The sequence below is a fragment of the Podarcis cretensis genome, assembly GCF_951804945.1.
Source record: "Podarcis cretensis genome assembly, chromosome: 10".
NCBI lineage: Eukaryota > Metazoa > Chordata > Lepidosauria > Squamata > Lacertidae > Podarcis > Podarcis cretensis.
In genome coordinates, this window is record NC_137179.1 from 72,769,483 (window position 1) to 72,793,201 (window position 23,719).

The following is a 23,719-nucleotide window of genomic DNA, read 5'->3' on the forward strand; positions in this document are numbered from 1 at the left end:
AATGGTAGTGAGTTTATGGAAATGTCAGCAACAGAGCTACTTGGGAAGCTGGGCACTCCCTGATCCATCTTGATAAAGGCACAGTCTAACTCAGTAATGTGAAATACTACCCAGAATCACCCTGATACACCTCACTATTTGAGGTGACACAAGTTTTTATTGAAACAGAGAACACTCTGGTAACCCAAAGGGCTTTAGGATGGTGCACAGCTTTATTGTCCCTCATCCTGCCAACACAACAGCTCTGTGTGATGCTGCTATTAATCGGTTTGACAATAAATTGTTGCTGTCTACACTATGGAAAAGACTAATCCTTTAGTGTAATTTGTAATGCTTATTGTTGTTCATATATTTATGTATTCTGCACTTATTCCTAGGAGCCCAAGGAGATGAACTTTGTGTTTTCACAACAAACTACCACTACTTTGCCAAACCTTTATTAGGCATTACAAGTAAAGGCCTTCATAAAACATCCAGATACAGCCCTGGACAAACATCAGACCGACCATAACTGTGACGTAAAGGAACTTACACCACATATCCATACAGGCTGCATGGACTATGAAGTAGACCGGCACACGTTATACCGATCTCACCATAGCAGTGAACAACAGGAATCTGCAAACCTTAAATCTCTGGCACCAGAACTTCTTGAGATTGGTGAACAAGAAACTACTTTGCAAATAGTTCCTGCTCAGCAAGAACAGCTACATGGTTAAAAGAAAAACTTGCATCTACCACCGCTCTCACTGATGCCCTTATGTAAAACAAAGGCTAGTGAGACAGAGTGCCCACAAAACCACAGCCAGGAACCCCAGTGAAAGCAAAGGTACCACCAACAGCCCTGACAAGCTGGGAGGAAGTGGACACGCCCAAGATGAATTCACAGAACCATCCTCAACAGCAATATAACCAGGAGGGTCAAAAGGAATGGCAGATACCTCCAAACAAAAAATCCAAGCATTTGAACATTCCGTAAACCCATTGGAGGATTATTTTCTCAGCTCCTGTAGGAACCTCCCTCAGGAAGACCAACAGTCATCGACAGGCCTGACTCTATTCACAACAAACCTGAGGTAGGTTTGGATAAAAGTGTATGATTGGCCCAAAGACATACAGTGATCTTTCTTGGGCAGGAATTAAAACCCAGCTCGGCCCACCGAAGTCCATCACTCTGTCCATTACTTTCTATGGGATCTCATTCTGGTTCGGAGCTGGTTTGCATTGCATACAACCCTGCAAACTGGGAAGTTACTAATAGCAATTATCATTCCTTTGATGAACCAGCATCATGCAATATGAAACCTTAAAGAAATTAGTTCATAAGTATAATGTAATATGTATCTAGTGCAATGTCTCTCTTCCTCACACATAGTTTGAAAATAATACTCATGTTAAAATTATTTATACTCTTCATATTTTTAAGCATCATAATATAATGTGTTACGTATTGCAGACCCTGCTTTGAGTGTGCAGTCTTCACTGAACATACAACCTTGATTTTGCTTTCCAAAAACAATTAGTTCTCCAGAGGGACAAGTCAGCAGACATGAAAACATGACTTAATGGTACTGCCACAAGCATCTGACACCATTTTTTCCTAGCTCAGTGTGCTTTCAAGGCCAAAGTAGTAAATATTGCATGGCACAATATTTGTTCCCTGAGGTTCTGTATTATACACAAGATTTCTTTCTACAGAGAAAAAATGCTATTCTTCTGTAAAGTGACAAAATCCTTTGCCAAGAAGCTGACAGAACCTTTAATTATGAATTTCTCAAGGCATGTTGTTACAGTACAAATACCATTTTCTCGAGTTACTGATGCCTATTATGATAAGATATGTATCATTACTTATTTCATAATGACATTGTTTTTGTGACCTTCACAAGCAAGGCATAACATTAGAGTACAGCAACTTTACTCTTCAAAATTATAGAAATTTTTAGTTTTCATGTTACCTGAATACTGTTAAGTATAATACTATAACCATGTAACATTTATATTGAGTTCCAGTGAGTTCGGGCTGAACAGCCCTGGCCTTGGAACAAATTAGACCAAATATGTATTATCTACTGTTAAGCACTATGATTATGGTGATATTTCTTCAATTTTTTTATAACAAAACATCAGCATTTGAACCCACTTCGCTGGATTCCTAAATTTGGTCCTATCTCAAAAATTATCCCTCCTCTGATCCATCTACTTTGCTTGCAATGCAGGAATCCCAACTAAAGCATCCATGACAGATGGCCATCCGATCTCTACTTAAAAACCTCCAATGAAGGAGAGTCCACAACCTCCCAAGGGAGACTGAATTTCGAACAGCTCTTACCGTCAGAAGTTTTTCCGTATGTTTAGTCAGACTCTCTTTTCTTGTAACTTGAAGCCATTGCCTCGAGTCCTACCCTCCAGGGCAGGAGAAAACAAGCTTGTTCCCTCTTCCATGTGACAGCCCTTAAGATATTTGAAGATGGCTATCATATCTCCTGTCAGTCCCCTCTTTTCCATGCTAAACATTACCAGCTCCTTCAACTGCTCCTCATAAGGCTTAGATTCCAGACCCTTGATCATCTTGCTTGCCCTCCTCTGCACACATTCCAGCTTGTCAACATCTTTCTTAAATTGTGGTGCCCAGAATTGGACAAAGTATTCCAGGCGGGGTCTGATTAAGGAAGAATGGAGTGGCACTATTACTTCCCTTGATCTGGACACTATAGTTCTGTTTATGCAGCCTGGAATAGCATTAGCTTTTTTTTTTGCTGCTGCATCACACTGTTAACTCGTGTTAAGTCTGTGGTCCACCAAGACCCCCAGCTCATTTTCACATGTACTGCCCATAAGCCAGGTATCCCCCATTTTATATTTCTGCATCTTGTTCTTCCTGCCTAAATTCAAAACCTTCCATTTGTCCCTATTGTAGAGCATATTGACAGCATAATTTCAAATTTTATTTCACGGCTTAGATATTATTTTATTTATTTGAAGCATTTCAATCTACTATTCAACCAAAAAGGCTCCCAGAGCAGTTTACGGATCAATTCCAAAGAAGATAGCCCCTACCCTCAAGCTTACAGTCTAAAAGGCACAACACACAAGGCAAAGGTGATTGAGAGGAAAAATGAGGATGTAGGAAAAAGTTTTTAAAGCTATAGTTGTTATAATGATAAACCTGGATGGAAACAGTTCAGGTAACCTGTTGGAATGGCTGCTACAGGGGACGAATGACTTAGAGCCAAAGGCAACTCATCTCTCATTTATTGTGAAGGTTTCAATTTATAATTACTTCTAAACCAACTATTATTATTATTTATTTTCATTTAATGCATATTATAAAAATCATGAAACACTTCCATGAAGATGCCCCTAAGACTTCACTTATAGGAAATATGTATTACTTTGTATCTTTCATGCACTGTGGTTTAGATTAACAGAATTACAAAGAAATGAATTTTAAGAGTGTCCTGGTTAAAAGGGGGGGGGGGAAGGTTAGAGGAAAGAGCATTAATTTGTGGTCTCCTATTATGTGTGTACAGTATATGAAATTGGAGAGAATAATGTGAAACAGGACAAAAGATAACTCCAGAATTTCAAGGAGAATTGAAGCTTCAGTGCTGGCTTGTGATGAAGACGCCAGCTGTTCCCAATGGCTCCGACTTTTCAAAGATAAAACAGTTGGCAAAATATTTTCTATCTTCGAGCACTGTGAAATTGTGTGCCTTAGTGAGAATATCTGTTCATACAGTCAATGACCTCTTGTGAAGCAGCACTGATTTCTCTTTTACATCAAGGAGTATTGCCTCCATTCTATTGGGAAACAGTGCAACAGGAACTCTTCCTCATTCATACCTTCAGCTACAGACACTTGATATTCTGCCAGTGTCTATACTACAGATCTCTCTTACTTAATGGGCACAGTGCCATCACAATCTAATCAGGGAGCATTTTCCCCCATTTAAAACAGATCTTGAACATTAAACTCGAGATTAGCTACCTCAAAACCCCCCCACTATCTTACTTGTTTGCTTCTGTCCACTACTTTCCCCCCAACTAATGCTTTCTCCTTCTCACACAGCCAACAAACAAACAAGCAAATGAACAAATATCCTTTAACCCTGGCATTGACCCCAGCTAAGCCACAGGTCGACAGAGGACGAGATGGTTGGACAGTGTTCTTGAAGCTACCAGCATGCGTTTGACCAAACTGCAGGAGGCAATGGAAGACAGGAGTGCCTGGCGTGCTCTGGTCAATGGGGTCACGAAGAGTCGGACAGGAATAAACGACTAAACAACAACAACAACAAAGCCATAGGTGGTTGTTTTTGACATATATTTGAAAACAATCATTGAAAAAACACACCATTATGTTTAAAATTAAGGATTATTGTTGGAAAAGCAAGGGTAAAAAGCAAGGGTAAAACTCTACAGAGAAAATATAATGGCCCTTCTATGTGGTGGCGATGGGTAACCCTGAAAGCAACTGTGCAGGGAAAGAACTCTACAGAGTCAATTACCAGGCACCCAGCCCAAACACACAGCTAACTAGAGAAATATTTCAGAGAAATATCAAGAAAGATAGGTTCCACAAGCTTGCCTACATCATCAGTTTACCATGTGTCAGTATAACAGCAGTCTGAACTTTTAAAATCGGCCTGTTCGTTTCACAAAAACTGCCATGTTTCTAGGTACTGGAATTATTGTTTATAGGACCTAAAAGTCTGTCAATTTCACCCCTCCATTTTAACAGAGATTGTTTCACGAAAACTCCTTAGATGATGAGGGTATAAGTGATGAAGCACAAATTCCACTTGGAGGACTTGTTGTTTAGTCGTTTAGTCGTGTCCGACTCTTCGTGACCCCCTGGACCAGAGCACGCCAGGCACTCCTGTCTTCCACTGCCTCCTGCAGTTTGGTCAAACTCATGTTGGTAGCTTCAAAAACACTGTCCAACCATCTCATCCTTCTCCTTGTGCCCTCAATCTTTCCCAACATCAGGGTCTTTTCCAGGGAGTCTTCTCTTCTCATGAGGTGGCCTCAACTTCAGGCTCTGTATTGAAGCCTCAGCTTCAGGATCTGTCCTTCCAATAAGCACTCAGGGCTGATTACCTTAAGAATGGGTAGGTTTGATCTTCTTGCAGTCCATGGGACTCTCAAGAGTCTCCTCCAGCACTGACACAAAAGCATCAATTCGTCAGCGATCAGCCTTCTTTATGGTCCAGAACTCATTTCTATACATACTTGGAGGACTAGAGCAGTTAAATCTGGGGCTTCTCTTTCTTCTCACCCAGCATGGAAAGCAAACAACTTTCCTGAAAAGAAAAGGGGCTATTTGTATCCTATCCTGTTTTCAGGGTCTTCCCAACAGCACAACTCCACAACCATCATCTTATGTAGTAAGTTAGTTGGGCATAGAGAGTATTATGTGTCTGATGCCAGAGATTTTTTAACTACTTGCCCACATCCAAACCCAATCACAAGGGCTCCCCTAAACAACAGAAAAAGCATTGTGAGCAATCAGAGTCAGAATCACACTCAACATTAGGCAAGTGGGCCAATCAAAGCAATTTAGTAAGAGATCGAAACAAATGGAGCTCTGATTGTATGCTAATGCAATATTGAGGACAAAGAAATAAAGCGCATGAAAAATATTTAAGCACTTTTGAAAACTGCTTCTGAATCACAAAGGCTAGGAGTCATTTCTAAGAATTATTCATGTCTCCTCTTCAGTATAATCTTGCACTTTTATTAATCCTCCTGGCCAGCAGCATGAAGTGTTTTGTGTTCTTTCTTTAATTTAACGGACCTGACTAAATTGATCTGCAGCTGTTTCAGCTTTGAAGTATCACTGCTCTTGTGTACAACACATCCTTAAAGACACCACAAGGAATTTAGAGTGAAAGGAAATTAAGATGCTACAAACATTATAGCAGTGTCCAGGGGAAACTGAAAAGTTGTTATACTATTTTAACAAAATGCAAGCAGGGGCAAAAAGGAATCAAATTAATTCCTGCTTCAGCTGCACTTTGGGGAGTGATTAAAGAGGATAAAACTCAAGATGCCTATATGCTGCTTTGAGGATTGTGGGAGCAAAATGGAGAAAAGCAGTTAGCTTGATGTAGTACTGACACACAAGATATGTCAACATGAAATGAAAAATGTAGGAAGAAACATAAACAAGTTCAAGCACCAGAGGAGTATCTTTAGCGGAAAGGGTGATCAGCTGCATCACACATACCCATACATTTAAGAATAAAGACATAAAACAATGAAGAGCTCGGGCATGCACAACTGTGACCTACCAACAGGAAGACATCCAATCAGTCATGAATTGTTGGTAGGCTGGAAGAAGCACAAGAAAATGCTTCATACCAGGTCATGATATTTTGCCCATCTAGCCCAGTATGGTCGCCTCTGGTGGGCAGTAGCTCTCTGGAGTCTTGGGGAGTGGTCTTTCTGAGCATGTGCTGTTCAATATTGTTTTAACTAGAGATGGACTGAGCCTAGGCTAGCAACCACTGAGCCATGGGACCTTCCCATATGAACCATGTCGGTGGTTTGCGGGGCAGGGATGGTGCAAGCATGGATTACGTGAATAAAACAAAATTAAGGGGTATCAAAATTAGTTTGGTAGGAGAAGAGAACATTAAGGCTAAGTGAAACTGCTGTTTTGGTGTGAAGTCCTGTAATTGATAACAATGGTAAGGTTGCCACATGCAGAAAAACAAAATTCTGGAACTTGGGGTGAGGGCCTGGGGGAAGGACCTAGCTAGCTCATTAAGTAGATCACTTCCTTCCTTAAGTAGGTTTACTTCCTTCCTGCTTCTTCTCCAAGTTCAGTTTGTGTGAGCAAGCATGTGTGTGTGTTAGCCTCTTGACTCCCTTTTTTACCACATGCCAAGCCTGTACTAAGAATGGATTTGTTTGCATTAAAGTAATAAGCTTTAAATTTCTTTATTCTTTCAGCTAGCAGTCTCACAAATTATTATTTCTGTACCAAACTCCAACATAAGTGTGTGTGTGTGTAAAAAAGTAACTCTTACTTTTTATACTGACCTATATTCTTTCCCCACTGCCTTACCTATTCTTTGATACTTGAAGTTCAGGCTTTGATTTTAAATATATACTTGCACATATATGCCAAGCCCTCTGACTCCAGAAGTTCCACATATGTCTTCCTGAAATCCTCATGCAGGTCTAACAGTAAATAATCCAGTTCAAATTCAAGAAAATAAATAATTTATTTTCTGTGTAATATAAACCAAGTGAATCTGACCTAGCTTTCACCATAATTAATATTAGTGGAGACAGATTTAGATCTTTGGATGGAATTCATTTGAGAAGTCTGCCACTTTTATTTGAAAAATAAGCCAGAAACATCCGAAAATGTTTGAAAATGATGAATGAGTTCCTAGGGTTTCTGGTTTTTAAAGCCGGAGCTACAAGGCAAGGTTTATTTTTATCTTAAAAGCAGTAGGGGAAAAGCAAGTGTTTACATTTCACATTTCTGAGCTGTTCTTATGACCTATATTCTTTCAAAATGTTGCATGTGCATTTCTAGGTTTTAAAGTATTAGGTTTTTAAAAGGTTATGATTCTAACTTTACTTACATGTCATACTGAAAAAAAATAACATTTCTCCTCGTTTATGAAATATGTACAACTAAAACTGTTAGTTGACTTAGTCTATGCCCAGGAAGCCAGTTTTCGCTCTCTTGCCATCTTAACTGGTGATACACATCAGTGGTGAGTGACGATATATTCATCATGCTTATCATGTCAGTATGAAAGGTATGCTTTCCCATACTGTATAACTGAATAGAAATCATATTATCAAGCAGAAATATAAACGTTAGAACAATATATCCTCAAAAATTTACAAAGCTTGAAAACAACTCCTCTAACACAAATCCAGTATAACTACATAATGGCTGACATCCTATGTTAGTCATACTTATAGTAGACCCATTGAAATCAATTACTAATGTTGGGTATCACTCAATGTGCTGTGAGAAATCAGCTACATAGCTTCTCATTGGTAACATTTGTACCCAATGATACACAATCAACTATGGTTAGGCAAAGTCTCCTGTGCTTGAGCTTGGTGCTGGTGCATGCAGTCCAATCGCTCCTGTTTCACTCTTCCATTACATAAGCAGGGAAACAAACCACAGAGTGCCTGGCTGAGTGTTATGTCTGGACTCATGGGTTGTTTCTCTCAAAATAAACCACAATCTGTAGACAAGGTTTCTTCTTGGCTGTCTGATCCATTGTTTGTTTGTTTGTTTGTTTGTTTGTTTGAAGGCAAGTAAGCCCTGAGTGCCAGTTCAGATGTAGCACTATAATAATAATAATAATAATAATAATAATAATAATAATTTATTATTTATACCCCGCCCATCTGGCTGGGCCTCCCCAGCCACTCTGGGCGGCTTCCATAGAAAGCAAAAATACAATAAAATATCACACGTTAAAAACTTCCCTGAACAGGGCTGCCTTAAGATGTCTTCTGAATGTCAGGTAGTTGTTAATCGCTTTGACATCTGCTGGAAGGGTGTTCCACAGGGCGGGCGCCACTACCGAGAAGGCCCTCTGCCTGGTTCCCTGTAGCTTTACTTCTCGCAATGAGGGAACCGCCAGAAGGCCCTCGGCGCTAGACCTCAGCGTCCGGGCAGAATGATGGGGGTGGAGACGCTCCTTCAGGTATACTGGACCGAGGCCGTTTAGGGCTTTAAAGGTCAGCACCAACACTTTGAATTGTGCTCGGAAACGTACTGGGAGCCAATGTAGGTCTTTCAAGACCGGTGTTATATGGTCTCGGCGGCCGCTCCCAGTCACCAGTCTAGCTGCCGCATTCTGGATTAGTTGTAGTTTCCGAGTCACCTTCAAAGGTAGCCCCACGTAGAGTGCATTGCAGTAGTCCAAGCGGGAGATAACCAGAGCATGCACCACTCTGGCGAGACAGTCCACAGGCAGATAGGGTCTCAGCCTACGTACCAGATGGAGCTGGTAAACAGCTGCCCTGGACACAGATTTGATCTGTGCCTCCATGGACAGCTGTGAGTCCAAAATGACTCCCAGGCTGCGCACCTGGTCCTTCAGGGGCACAGTTACCCCATTCAGGACCAGGGAATTCTCCACACCTGCCCGCCTCCTGTCCCCCCAAAACAGCACTTCTGTCTTGTCAGGATTCAACCTCAATCTGTTAGCCGCCATCCATCCTCCAACCGCCTCCAGACACTCACACAGGACCTCCACCGCCTTCACTGGTTCTGATTTAAAAGAGAGGTAGAGCTGGGTATCATCCGCATACTGATGAACACCCAGCCCAAACCTCCTGATGATCTCTCCCAGCGGCTGCATGTAAATGTTGAAAAGCATGGGGGAGAGGACAGAACCCTGAGGCACCCCACAAGTGAGAGCCCAGGGGTCTGAACACTCATCCCCCCCCCACCACTTTCTGAACACGGCCCAGGAGGAAGGAGCGGAACCACTGTATGACAGTGCCCCTAGCTCCCAGCCCCTCAAGACGGTCCAGAAGGATGTTATGGTCGATGGTATCAAACGCCGCTGAGAGATCCAGCAGAACTAGGAAACAGCTCTCACCTTTGTCCCTAGCTCGCCGGAGATCATCAACCAGCGCGACCAAGGCAGTTTCAGTCCCATGATGAGGCCTGAATCCCGACTGGAAGGGATCCAAATGGTCCGCTTCTTCCAGGCGTGCCTGGAGTTGTTCGGCCACCGCTCGCTCAATCACCTTGCCCAAGAATGGAAGATTTGAAACTGGGTGATAGTTGGCCATCGTGGCCGCATCTAAAGATGGTTTTTTAAGAAGCGGTTTAATAACCGCCTCTTTCAGTGGGTCTGGGAAGGCTCCCTCACGGAGGGAAGCATTCACCACCCCACTAAGCCTGCCACTCCATGGTTTGTTTCCCAGCTGGGAGCAAAGAAGCAGCAATTGGGCTGCGTGTGCCAGTATGTAGTGCCTGCACAGGAGGATTTGTTTATGACAAAGTCATAGTTTATGGCTTTGTGTCATGCACAAACACAGCTGCTCTTCCAAAGTAAAATCCTATCCACCGCCCACACGTTGTTTTCAGCAAGGCAACAGTTTCGCAGCTCTCCCATATTATTCTAGGAGAATTATAAGGCAATGCTATATCAGACTTTGAAATATCACACAGAAGAATGCTAGGATGGACCCCCCCAAAAAAAAAACTACAGGGCTAGACTGTTCTTTTAGACAGTTTTTCTAGAAGGCAGCTAAGGAGACTTGATTTTACTAGTCAGAGGAAAGATTGTGTTCTCACTAATAAATTCTCCTCTTTCCCCTTACTCTGTATATTCTCATCCTTTTTATTATTATTTCATATCTTCCAGGCTAAAGCCAAAGCACTGAAAAGAGAATACTGACCAACATTTCACATCACTTTCAAGGGCTCTCCTGTGAAGGACAGAAAGGACACACCTGCGCAAGACCTGGTGGGCCTAGGAGCAGATTCTGCCAGCAGTGTGGTCAGGGGGAGCATTGCAGAGCTGATAAAATCCAGGCTGAAATGTGTCAAACTGAGCACAGGAACAAAAATCGCTTCTAAGCAGACTGCTTTTGATAAAGTTTATTGACATTTATTGGTTGCATTTATACCCTTTGGAATACATTGGTCTCATTTTGCATTTGAGAAGCACCAGATTGGCTGCAGGTGTTGCTGGAAGGAGACATACAAGATGCCACCCAATGGTCTTAGGAACTTCACTATGGATTTGTGTAGAGTTTACTCCTTCTCCTGATTATGTCCTGCAAGGTGGCGGGTATTTTAACTGCAACAGGAAATGATTTCCTCACAAAAGTAAAGTTCATGTTTGTAAGGAAGCTGAAACTTTGCAGCTGCCATCTGTATTACAGAGATAACGTTTTAAGTATAAAAACTCAGCTAGTCTATTGTTGTATGTATTTTCCTTGTACTATGACTTATGATTTAAAGTGTGTCCACTGGCAGATTTCACTTGTAGTTCAGATCTGAAACTGTTCAACCCAAAATGGAGTTAGAACACAGTAGCAGCTCTTATCTTAGCTCTCATCTTAGATCTATAACCCCAGATAAAAAGTGTTAAGAATACAGAGATTTAAACACAAGTCTGGCAGGCAGTTTTTATGTTACTTATTGTGGGATTCTGTGATTTAGGTGCCGTACAGCAAGAAGGAAGGGGGGAAAAACCTGATAATCATGGTTGTCACTGTTGAATAAAAACTGGAGTTTTTAAAAAGAGCATCTAGTGGTACTGAAAGGAAACCATTACTTTTACAAGGTGGCAGCTTTATGACAAGACCTTAAAACAATGACACAACATAATCTAAAGTCATGGAAACATATATATTAGACAGCATTGCACACAAAGTAATGACATTGACACAAAAGTGAACAGTGAAAACAGAAAGAGAGAGAGAAAATTAAGTTCCACGTCCCTCCAAAAAAACAGCCTATTATCTTAATGTTTAAACCTTGAATCTGTTTTGGCTGATATGGCTGGAGATCAAGGGAATCCTAAACTGCATGTTATAAAATACTTTAATTGAAACTGTGACTCCAGAAAACCTGATAGAGTCTGCAGGATGGAGATCTAACACAGTGGAAAACCATCGAGAACAGTCGGTAAAGTTGAGAGTTCTAGATTCCTTTATTTCAGGGGGGCTAGATGACCCTTGTGGTCCCTTCCAACTGTACAATTCTTTGATTTTATGAATCATAGGAAGCCCTCACTGAAATTAGGAATGGAAGTAGGAAGCACAGGTGCCCAGGTCTTATGGGCAGAAGCAGATAAAGAAAGAAACCGGAGAAGTCTTCTAGCAACCTAGAACCAAATCCACATGCCCAATCCTTTCGCTAGCACTAAGATTAGGCATGTTAATGTCTACAATCTGTTTAATATGTGGCAAACTTTACAAACCTTGGCACTTCAATATCTGTCTGTAGATATAAACAAAATGCCATTAATGAACTGCAACAGTGCTGCCAGCTTTTGCATATTTGTATCCTGCCAGATTTGGCTACTTATCTGCTGTGATGTGCCAGTTTAATCTTACTACTTCCAACCTATCAGTACGATCTTGCTGTACTTCCTCAACACTAATTGCACAGTCAGATAATTTCCCTTAATTAGGATTCCCTTTGTTGCTCTGAATTCAAACATATTTTGGAAAGTGAGCTCTCTTTCTCATTAGATATATATATCCACTGTGTAAAACAGAAACCTATGATTATGAGTTATCATCTTACACTGCCGTTAAACCAAGAGCTAAAATTAAAAAGCAAGGATAACCTTTAAATCCTTTTTAGTTATTCATAATAAGAAAGCAAGAATTATTAGGTATTGATGTTGATAATATGTAGGTGCACATGTTTAATAATGAAAAAGGGTAAAATGTGCTCATTTCACAGTCTGAGCACAATAAAGCACAGTGCAATTAATGCAGCTATAATCCTTTGCCTAAAGTCTTTAAATAATTGGAAGAGGCAAAAGTGGCTTATTATAAGGCATTACATAATCTGTTTCCTATGACATATAGAGCTCCTTTACAATCTTTCTTTGAGCCAGCATAATCAAATAGAGAAAATGTTGAAGTTGTTGTTTTTTAAAACAACCCCTCCCCCCAAAATCCCAGATTCCTATCTTAACTATTTGCAGAGTGAGATCTTTTATAAACTCTCCACAAAACCCACTTCATTAGGCAAAACACTTGCATAACAACCACTGCTATAGGAACTGCTCCATTATTTGCATCAAACTCTTTCCTGTGTCTTCAAGATAACTCTGAGCCTGTCTCTGTCAGGGAGAGGGGAAAAGGAAGAATTTAGATCAGGGAAACACCACAGAAGAAAATGAGTTAGCCCTTCTCCCACAGTGCTGCTACAAATTAATCAAAATTGGAGAGGTTTTTGCATCATTTTAGGTAAAAGTGAAGATGCTTGGGAGATCTAGTTGTGGATCTGTTATGGCCATGAGATGTCTTCACTTGATTTTATTCAACCCTAGTGGAAAGTGACTGGCATTGCTCTGGAGTGAATTTTAACTAACAAACATCAGTGCTGTTTTGAAATCAGTGGTTAAAATTAATGCAGTTTTGAAAGGTTCAGTCCACCATCTTGATTCAAAATGACATCCAACTGTATGCAAACACAGAAAAAACCTCCTCCTTGATCTCAGGAAGCAGCATGAGACATTTAGTTGTGGTGTCATAAGAGGCACCTGAATGCATGAAGAACAAAGAGACAAACAACTTTCCAAAATATATAAGAGATGAGCTCTGAGTTGCATAACTTCAAGGCGACATATTCCTTTTCACCAATGTAGGAGACGAGTAAGGGTTGTCTATTAAGCCCTTCTTGTGAGCACAGAAAGTTATTAAAAGCACTGTCTTTATTACTTAGCCTTTGTTTACCTATTTAAGCAATTATTTTTTACAGCTTGTGTGAACATTCTTAACCATGAATTGGTGAAGGAGGATTAAAAGCTCTTCATTTGTTTATCACACTTTTTGCCTTTCATCCAAGGTGGTCAGTGCAGTGCACTATTATTACAGTATTTGCCTCTACTTCCAGTAGTGCAGTTATAGGCTAAGAGTTTAATCATCAAAACCAAAGCAAAAACAGACAGACAGACAAACAAACAAACTCTGATTTGGATAGAACCATTCTGTTGTGACTGTCCTGCTTTTATGTTAGACCTAATTCATTCTTTACTAATGCACTTTATTAGGAGATCCTGCTGAAACAGAATGACACTTATCTGTGGCAGGATCCTCAGGGACAACCTTCCACCATTAAGCCTGAATCCATACCCCTAACAGATTTATGTCTTAAAACTAACACAATGAATTATTACACAATAATGTTTGTTCCTATCTACTCTGCTTAATAAGCTATTTGTGTGCTACTTTCACTGCTGTTGCTCATCTCTGCCAGATGCAGAAACTTTATTAGACTTTTATGGTACCTGCCCTTTAGCATTGAATTTCAAGGAATCGATAACATTAATTATCTCATTGTGGCTTCTTTAGGACATTTGCTGTCCTCTAACAACCACCATGGAGAAAGCTACAAATGTTTCAACTACCAACTTACCTCAGATGTTCATAAATACTGAAGGAGAACATTGCATTATAAATAAATGTGGTAACAGCGGCAACTTCCTTCCCAGGATGAATAATAGTGCTTTGCTTGTGTCTTTGTGTGTGTTGGGACCTATGTCAATTTTCTCCTTTTCCAATTGTGGTCAGCCCCCCTGCAGCTCCTATTTTATGCACACCAGGCACAGAGAGGCAGGCATGTAGAAGCAATGATAGTCAGAGATAGATTGGAGGTTAAACATAGCCACAACTTTAGTAATTAATGTACAGGCAACCCACCAACTTATGTCGCCAAACACCCTCTCTGCCGATCTTTCCCAATTGTACCAAAAAGGCTGCACATAAAAAACAAAAAACTAATAATAATAATAATAATAATAATAATTAATAATTAATATTTTTTTTATTTATACCCCGCCCTTCCCGGTTCAGAAAACCGGGCTCAGGGCGGCTAACAACAAATTTTAAACACTTAATTGATGCAACAAAAAACAGCATAAAATACAGTATAAAACGTGAATAACAATAAATTCAGAATTCAAAAATCAATTTAGGGGGAAAATCCATCCAATAAACATTAGATGATCACCAGGGCTAGCTGGCTAAATTAGTCCTATTTGGGCTAGGGGAGACCAGGGGAGAATTAGCTGTGGGATCCCAGAGCGGGTAATCTTCATAAAAAGGGAAGGAAGGGGAATAAAAGATCAGGCTAAGTTCAACTTGAAAGCCAGGCGGAATTGAAGCTTGGGTTGGAGGCTATGTGGGAATGAGGTGGCGGCAGCAGCGCTACCCCATGTGTCAGCTGTCAGGCAGGGAGGCTGAGCAGGCTAAACAGAGCCCTGCTGCACCTCCCATCTCTTCTGACGTCCTCTTTGGGCTCTGGGGAGGGTGTCCCCATGAGACACAAGTTCTCTCCTGCCATTTCTGGGTAGGAGTCGATTTATTTAATTATTTTCTGGTGCTGCACGTGTGCACAGTCACACGCGTGTGGGGGGATGCTTGTACATTGGGGGTTGGTGTGCACTGAGATAAGGGCAGCCTGATTGCTGACCGGATATCTCCATCCCTGCCCACGTCAGCTGGTGAGTTGCCAACCGGAGGTTCCCACCCAGTGCTACTGCAAATGCAATTGAAGTTGATATCACAAGGCAAGGGGGATGCATTGTGGTTGAGAGAGTCTGAGCTATGCGAGTCTTTTAAAGCAGCCCAGTGTTGTTAAATTCATATTGCTGAGGGATGAGGTAGAGCTGCAAATGAGAACCACATAGTATAGCCCACCATTGTTAACTAGTCTGTTCATGTGTTGTTTTAGAGAAATGCATTTGGAGAGGCTGTTAAGTTAATTATGGCATCAACATGAGTGAGGGGGTAATTCATTGCTTTTCTACCAATGGGAGAAAATAGGAGAATAAATTGCAGCTGTTGGCACAAATACTTAAATGCACATATTCTTGTCAACAGCTCAAATCCTTTTCGCTCAAAGAAAGAAATTAAAAGGGTGACTTTTTGACCTGCACTAGTAACATTATTATACTTGTTGTGCAGTTTAAATAAATAATGATCTTACAATACACTGGTGGTTTTTTTAAACCACCAAGTTTACTGCTGAGTTTACAAGCATAAAATCTGAACCTTAGTTGCTGTAAATCTTAGATCACCCCACCACGTTTGGTCTTGCACTCTTTGTAGCACTGGTGGCCTAAAATCAATTTATGAAATACCTTCAGTAAAAGAACATGAGTTATTTGTAGTCTTATTGTGCATTTAACAGCTGTATGACAGGCAGAAATTTTACAGGTTTAGCTATTTCTTGAACAAAAACATTATTGTGGGGAAAGCTTCAACTGTTGACATTCTGTGTGTCTGTGTGTCCCAATTTATGTATGGTCCCTCTGCTCTACAGACAAAAGAGGATCCAAATTTGAATTTGGCACAACATATATGCAAATCTGGGCATAATTTGTGGGTGGCATTAGCACTGGCACACCTGTCAATTCAAACAATTCTGAAGTCATTACAAGAAGTAACATTAGTAGATATGGCTAGTTTTTAAATTTTAGATATCATGAACATCTTATTGAGGTAACCATCTTGCACCTTAATGGCCAAGGAAGATGACAAGGGCGAATGACAAACACTGGGGAAATAGCGAAACATGTGTCTTACATGAGAACCTCACTTTTCTTGGCTGGTTATATAAGCAGAACATTTATAATCATACACAAAAAATAAAGGTTCAATTCAGTCTGTGCTACCCATGTTCACAGCAAATTACATATTACCCTGGTGGCTATAAGACTATTGATAGAATCACATATTTTGCTTCTGTTGTTTTCCCCCAGGGCCTTACTGACAGCCAGCCACCCTTAAAATGCTTCTATCTACGGGAGCCACCAGGGGGCGCATTGGAAGATGGCCGACAATAACATCTCACCAACCCACACGAGGTAATTAAGAGGCTGCTATGAGAAGTATGCAGCCTTCCTTGCCCCTCCAAGGGGATGGGGGGGACTGCCTTGCCAGTGGTGTTGAATGGTTTCTTTAAATGTAAAGGTTCATAATTGTTCCACCCGATGTGTATGTCTTTAAGGGGCCAGAGCAAGGGCCAGAGCAAAATAACGAGACCCAGCTTTACAGCTGTGAAACATAGCAGGTGCTGCTGAGTTGTATTGATTAAGCTCTGTCAGCAATTGGGTGTAGTATATAAGGAGCAGCACCTAGCTCTCCCATAACCCTGTGGGATGGGTTGGTGGTTGGGTCTGGTTTGTTGTTGATGTATTCAGTGTATAAGGAGTTTTTGTTTTTGTTAGTAAAACCTTGTTTAAGTTATTTTTGAGTCCCTTTTTAATGCATGGTCTCCCCAGCAAGCTCTCTGCAGCGCTACTAAACTGCAAATAGCCAACAAGCGGTGTCCATAATGCACCCCTGGATTCGAAAGAAGGGGGTGTGGACACTTGGCACGAAGCCCTCAAGTGAAGTCGGCTCTTCCTGACGCTGTCTCCAATCAGCGCACTGGTTCGCATTAGCTCAAAATATTTAATTGGAAATATATAATTGGAAAGAAGCTAATGCACATACATCAAGTGAAGATCGAGAGTAAAGACTGCTGATTAATGGGATCTCTGTGAGCGGAGTGACGGGCATGAAAATAAATCAAGTGAAGAATCAACATCAAGAGACTGGTATGTTGGAGTGAATCGGAAAGGGAGGTGAGGAAAAAACTTTTTTTTTTGCCTTATGTGAGTACCAATAACCCTCCCCTCCAGGCAGAGAGAAGAATCGTTGCTATTATTAATCACAAGCAGGAGACTAAGAACTGTGTGGGAGTGGATTGTTGATTGAAGAGAGGACTGGTGGAAATACCAGGGAATGAAAGGAAAGTTTTATGACGCAGTTAAAAATGGAGTTTTGTGAAGACAGGCTTGCCTAAGGTGGACGAGAGGGAGGAGGACCAGGGTCATTGGAATGTGAATGAATGGTTGTCGGAATGTTATCTTGTCCTGGCAGAGCCCTTTGAGATATAGATTCGCAAGCCTGTGAATCAACAGACAGACAGTGGGAATGTTTTTAACAGAGGTGTGGAAATGGCGTCTGTCCTTTATGTGATATGATTTTTGGAGAGTGTAAAACCCACACAGGAGATATTTGTCTTTGTGAAGATTATCAGATATCACAAAGAAAGGAATATATGATAACAACAAGAAGATGAAGAAAATAACGAAAAGACTATCTGGACAGAACTGTTTGATCAAGGCAGCAGCAAGAGTGATGTTTTGACCCCTTTCGGAACTTGAAGTATGGGTACCCCCAACAAAAATTTAAAAAATCTGGCTGTATAATTTGGATTTAATGTGATTTGTAATTAATGTGATTTGATTGGCCTGTTAATAAAAAAAATGCTTCTATCTACAGAGTACAAGGTGGTAAGGGGAGGGGGAGGGAGAGAGTTTTGCACCTTTTTGTCTAATGGGTAGGCATTTTTGTTCTCACTTCATGAGAATGAACAAGGTACGTAAGATGCTTGTGATTGTCCTCTGTGTCTAATTTAATTACCTCTAGCAAATGTAAACAGTAACTGCATAGAGCAGGGGAGGTGGTGGTAACCCATTGGCTGAACCTGACCAAAGAAGTTGCAGGAAGTGGCCCTTCAGTCCTTTCATCACTACCTGACTCACTGTAGGTATCAAAACTGGGTTCAGGGGAAACTGCTTCAATCTATAAGGCACAGTAAGCGTAATGTGTAATGAGCAGAGTCCCTCACCATTACCTTATTCACAAATGGGATAGACAGGTGATTGGGTAAGATATACACAAGAGAAGACCTCAAATAATTGAGTGTAAGTGTGTGTAGCTTTAAGAAAACAGCAGCTCAAGGAATGCGCTGCCAGCAGTTGCTGTGGATACAGGGCCCGTTTGGAACTGCCAAATCATATGAATGTCATTCCCAGTTAAGCAATGCACCATATACGCCCAAGACAACTAAACAGTGACCACTGTAGGCTCAAATTGATGGTCATGCACAAACCCTCTACATTTTGAGTGGCTACAGCCCTCGTAGGCTTCACTCCAATGCTTTTGCAATACTGCATGGAATGCTTTCACACATCAACGATTTTCTTTGCACATTATTATTTTATTTGTCTCCACTGCCAAGATTCAAGGCTTTTACCTTAGCCATCCAAATTGTATCATAAAAATATTAACACATAGGAATGCCTGAAATGCGTTGTTGTTGTTGTTATATATGGTACACCCTTAAAATAAATTAGCAGAGGCCATACCATCTGGAGGAAAGCCCAGAAACTTCAACACCATTACTGAACCTATCAAAACAGCATTCACTCATAGCTGACTGAAAAGTATATGAAGCATTAAATACAGATTTCAACTTTGGCCTCAATACACATTTAAATAAATATGCAGGACAAGCTATATGAATGTACTGTATTATACCATTACAACTGTTCACACACAATGCACAAGAGAAGCATGTTTAACATGACCTGTGGTTAAAATCAAGGGATGCAATTATTTAAGCAGTTGCTATTGTCTAAGTATAGTCTTGAACATGTGAGCCTACATTACACATTGTCCTCACTCGCTCTACAAAACCCTGGATTTCCCTTCATTTCAGGTAAAATTTATCACCAGCCTTCTTATCAGCAGGATCTATAAAACTGAACCTTCATTTTAAAAGTCCAACACTGAGAATGTTTTGCCCAAAAATACTTTAAAAGGTTTGGAAGAAAGCCCTGTGATTCTCTCGAGCATTTGCTTCTGGTTCACAGCTTGTGATAAACTGAGGAGCAAGAAAAGGTTTAACACCATTTCCAACAACGTGCACTCTTACTTCGAAAGCTTGCCATTGCCATTCACGTCACTATCACAGTAATTGAAATCTGTTATGATTGATGCTCCAGGCTTTGGCAGACTTCCTTATCAGTATAAACAACTTCTTGGTCACCCTTTCTAGTCTATCCTAGTAGCTTCTAGTGAATTGTTCTTTGTCCCATTCTACTTTTACCACAGTACTTTCCAGCTCAGTTCACAAGCCATCTATGATGGGAACTAGCTTCAAAATTAATGCACTTTCCTCTCCACAGTCTCTCTAATTGACGGACAAATTAGTTCCTGTTTTATTAGGCTTTTCACACAGCTGTACAAAAATGACACACCGCCCTGTGCCGTTTGACATCAGAATAATGTAGATTTATGTTTAATAATTTAATGTTAAGATGCATACCAGCTATCTGGGCATTCTCCCAACAAAAGATATAAAAATGGATTAGTAGAATGTTATTAATAGGTGCGTGTACAAACACACAAAGAAAGAAACAAAGAAACATACACAGTATAGCCCAAATGACTAAGAGTTGCCAAGACCCACTGGGATGAGCTGATTAGAATCCAGCAGATCTCTGGCTTAGAGGTTACTAATGCAGCAGAGCTATGCAGGCCTAATTCCCTCATCCATGGCTTAGCTAGAGATAAGACGGCATACCTCCTCCACCCAAGCTCAACCAAGCTGAGCCTGGTGGATCTTAAGCTAATGACACTTACCTTCAGAGTCCAGAGTCTTTGTGTGATGGTGCACACTGCATGCCATGATCTGGCATAGGACATGGAGGAAGGGTGACTCCTGGCCTGGCACAACTTCAAAACTGGCCTCATGCTTGCCCGGAAAGTGGATTTTAGCCTGTCCCAAAATTGGCCAGTCATGGGCAAGCTGGCTGTGAGATTCTGCCTAGCGGTTGGCCTGACTGGGGTGAAAGGCTTCACTATGGTTCACTGCTGGGATACTTAAAGCCAGTCTGCTTCCATCACCTAGTCCATTTCCTTCACTAAAATTCCCAGGGTTGGGTAGCAATTTATCCACTGGACTAATGAACTCTGTCCTGAGATTTTGCCTACCTCATAGCAATCGTCACAACTTTGATGGTCAGGGCACTGGTTAAGCCTTAGTCTTTGGAGGAAGGGAGGTTGTAGCCTCTTCCTGCTCCTCCAGTTACCGGGGGTATCCCGTTAAAGGGATCCGGAAGGAGGTTGTGATGTCCAGAAGCCCAGGTAGAGAAGAGGGCCATAGGTGGCAACCCAGCAAGGGGTTCCTACCTGATGTGTGCCAATTGGGCCACTTGCCTTGGGGTGACCACAAACAGATATATCCAAGGCCTTTCCAAAACCTTACACCTGTCCTCTTGAGGCAAAACTTGAGTCAATACAAGTATCATGAGTCTTATTTCCTGGGAGATGGTTGTGGTGGGGGGGGGGGCACTTGGCTCACACAAAGTAAACTCTGAAAAGGGAGCATATGTGGTAGGGGTGGGACCAGAAGGTGGAGCGTTAGGTTGCAGCCTTAGCCTGTTCAGCTCAGTCATATAACCTGGCAACCCTGGCATAAATTAATCCAGCAAAATTGGCTTAACTCAAACACTATTTTAAAGGCCTGTTTTCCTCTCTGCTGGGTGGATCTGGTGTAATTTTACACCAGCTTAATCTGCACCAGCTTGCTATACACCAGCATGTGTGTAGGATTGCTCCCTTAAGATACAATCTTATGCAGCACTAGAGCTTTCTGCTAAATAGACACATATTGAATTGCACTTTGGTGAACAAAGAAAGGCTAGGTATGACCAGTACTATTTTTTCTAGAAAAAGAGGTGCTGGAACTCTCCAGGAACACCTCTCATGTTCTCTTATAATGGCAATGGCACCTGAGGGGGCCCAGAACTGAGTTCCAGTGAGTTCCAGCTGGAAAAAAGCCCTGGGTATGACACATCTGAAACATGAAATATATTTGATCCCCTTCTGGAGACTATATAATAGTTTTGGACTAACACTCTGTGTGTGTTCTCTTCCTATTTTTAGGAGTGTTTGCCTGAACATGCAAAGGGTTAAACTGTGGGTGTGGTAGGGACATTTATACAAGCCCCACCCCCACCCACTCAGTACCTGATCCTCCCTCACTTAGAAGGTCTGAAGGGAGCTAGGATCCACCTTTTCTTGAATGCAAGTAGAACATAGCATCCCTGGTTGTGCAGGCATTTATTTACATTCATATGAACATGTGTAAAAGCTCAACATGGGTAGCCTGGGGACTGAGCAGGTGGGGCTGGTGTGTGCAGCCTATGTCTCCTACATGCAAGATCACCTGTGCAGACAAAATACCTGAACAGGGCTTTTGTGTACAAAAGTTAAAGAGAATGAGGGTAACTCTTTAATACTGACTTCCACCCACTGCCAAGTAAACTATGGACATGGCCTCTGCTGAAAGTTACAAATCCATAGCTTGTGACACACATGCCAGGAAACCAATAGCTAATCAGAAATACAGTGGCTAGGCTGGCCCACAGTATGTAGCCCAGGAGCAGACTAGAGACAAGACGACCCATCTCAGGTTTATTCCCAGCACATAAAACCTAGAATCATAGAGTTGCAAGGGACCCAAGGATCATCTAGTCCAACCCCCTGCAATCTCAGCTAAAGCATCCATGGCAGATGGCCATTCAACCTCTGTTTAAAAACGTCAAAGGAAGGAGACCCACCATATCTCGTGGGAGTCTGTTCCACTGCTGAACAGCTCTTACTGTCAGAATGTTTTTTCCAAATGCCTTCTCTGAGACAGCCAGCGTACAAACCTCCAACAAACAACAGCACTACTCATTCAGACAACCTTTTCTGAGCGTACACAAGACCCAGGTAGCACACTTCCAGGTCTGATATTTCACTTCCTGTTTTAAAACAAACAAACAACCTTCGAAATATAAAAGGGTCTTGTTTAATGCTTTGTGGTGAACCTTTCTTTTATGACATAAAAAGGTTAAATTCACTAAAATGATTCTGCTGCTTTCAAAACGGATGCATCCCATTATTGCATCCCATCATATATTGGTCTCTAATGTAAAACCACAACCCTGATAGAGAACACATGTCCATTGCTAGTTCAAAAGAGTCAGCCTTGATTTTTATTTTTGAAGCACTATACAATTACAAGATGCATCTAATTTGGCTGTCTCTTATTCTCTTACACCTTTCTCTCTGAAAGCAAAAGTTTCTTCACACGTCTGGCATTTTTTTCAAAGTTACATTAACATTTTTCTTTGAAAATCACTTGAGAGTATGTAAAAACCAATTCCTGGTGCAACTGCACGAAATGTCATTCCACATACATATTTTCAACATTTCCCAAATTGCATTCTTCTTGCCAACATTTAAAAACTTGTAGCCCTTACCCTGGCTCTCAAATGCTATCACTAATGATATTCTATGCATTCAAAAATTACAGCTATTAAGAGCCTCCGTCAGCAATCCATACGAGGATCATATTTAGTTGTTTATATAGAATAAAGCTACTTGCTCCAGGCAATACTCTCTTTACTGCAGCTACAAAATGAAACAGAATTTTCAACACTAGCAAAGGCCTGCAAATTCCTCATTCTTGATACTCTCCATGCAAAAATTCAGTAATAATCAGCCTGGATGGATGCTAAATTTTTCAGATTATTCCATCTGCAGCCTAGTATTGCTGTTACCCACTGCATCCATAAGAATCAGTAGTTTCGTATGACAAAACAAAACATGGACTCACATGGCACTGTTCGGAGGTAGAGATTGTCTCTGATGATCTGCTGGAGCTCGTGGTCCACTGAACCCTTCTGGAACCGTAAATTGAGGTAGCGACGAAGATCCTTATCAACAATGCCTCCTGGAAGAGTTAGCAAAACACATATTGATTAGTAATAAAATATGAAGTGTTAGATTACCCCCTTTTCAATTAAATATTTGGCTTTACCTATAACTGAATCAAACTATTTTTTTCTTTATTGACTTCCTATATCACAGTGGTAACTTGGGTTAAGTACTTAATTTGTTCCAGAGGTCCTGAAACTGTTCTTAACCTGAAGCACCACTTTAGCTAATGGGGCCTCCCGCTGCTGCCACGCCGCCGGAGCACGATTTCTGTTCTCATCCTGAAGCAAAGTTCTTAACCCGAGGTACTATTTCTGGGTTAGTGGAGTCTGTAACCTGAAGCGTATGTAACCTGAAGCGTATGTAACCCGAGGTACCACTGTACACATAACCATGATCCCAAAGAAGAGGGCTG

The 23,719-nt window shown here is 41.2% G+C and overlaps 1 protein-coding gene across 17 annotated transcripts in view; it reads right to left on the reverse strand.

Moving 5' to 3' along the window:
- MAGI2 (membrane associated guanylate kinase, WW and PDZ domain containing 2) overlaps window positions 1–23,719 on the reverse strand; it is a 618,641-nt gene that overhangs the window by 464,284 nt on the left and 130,638 nt on the right. For all 17 annotated transcript variants that reach the window (XM_079993549.1, XM_079993547.1, XM_079993552.1 and 14 more), the window contains one exon: window positions 23,204–23,320. In XM_079993549.1, coding sequence (XP_079849675.1) covers window positions 23,204–23,320 — 117 coding nt within the window. The remainder of the gene's footprint in view (window positions 1–23,203; window positions 23,321–23,719) is intronic.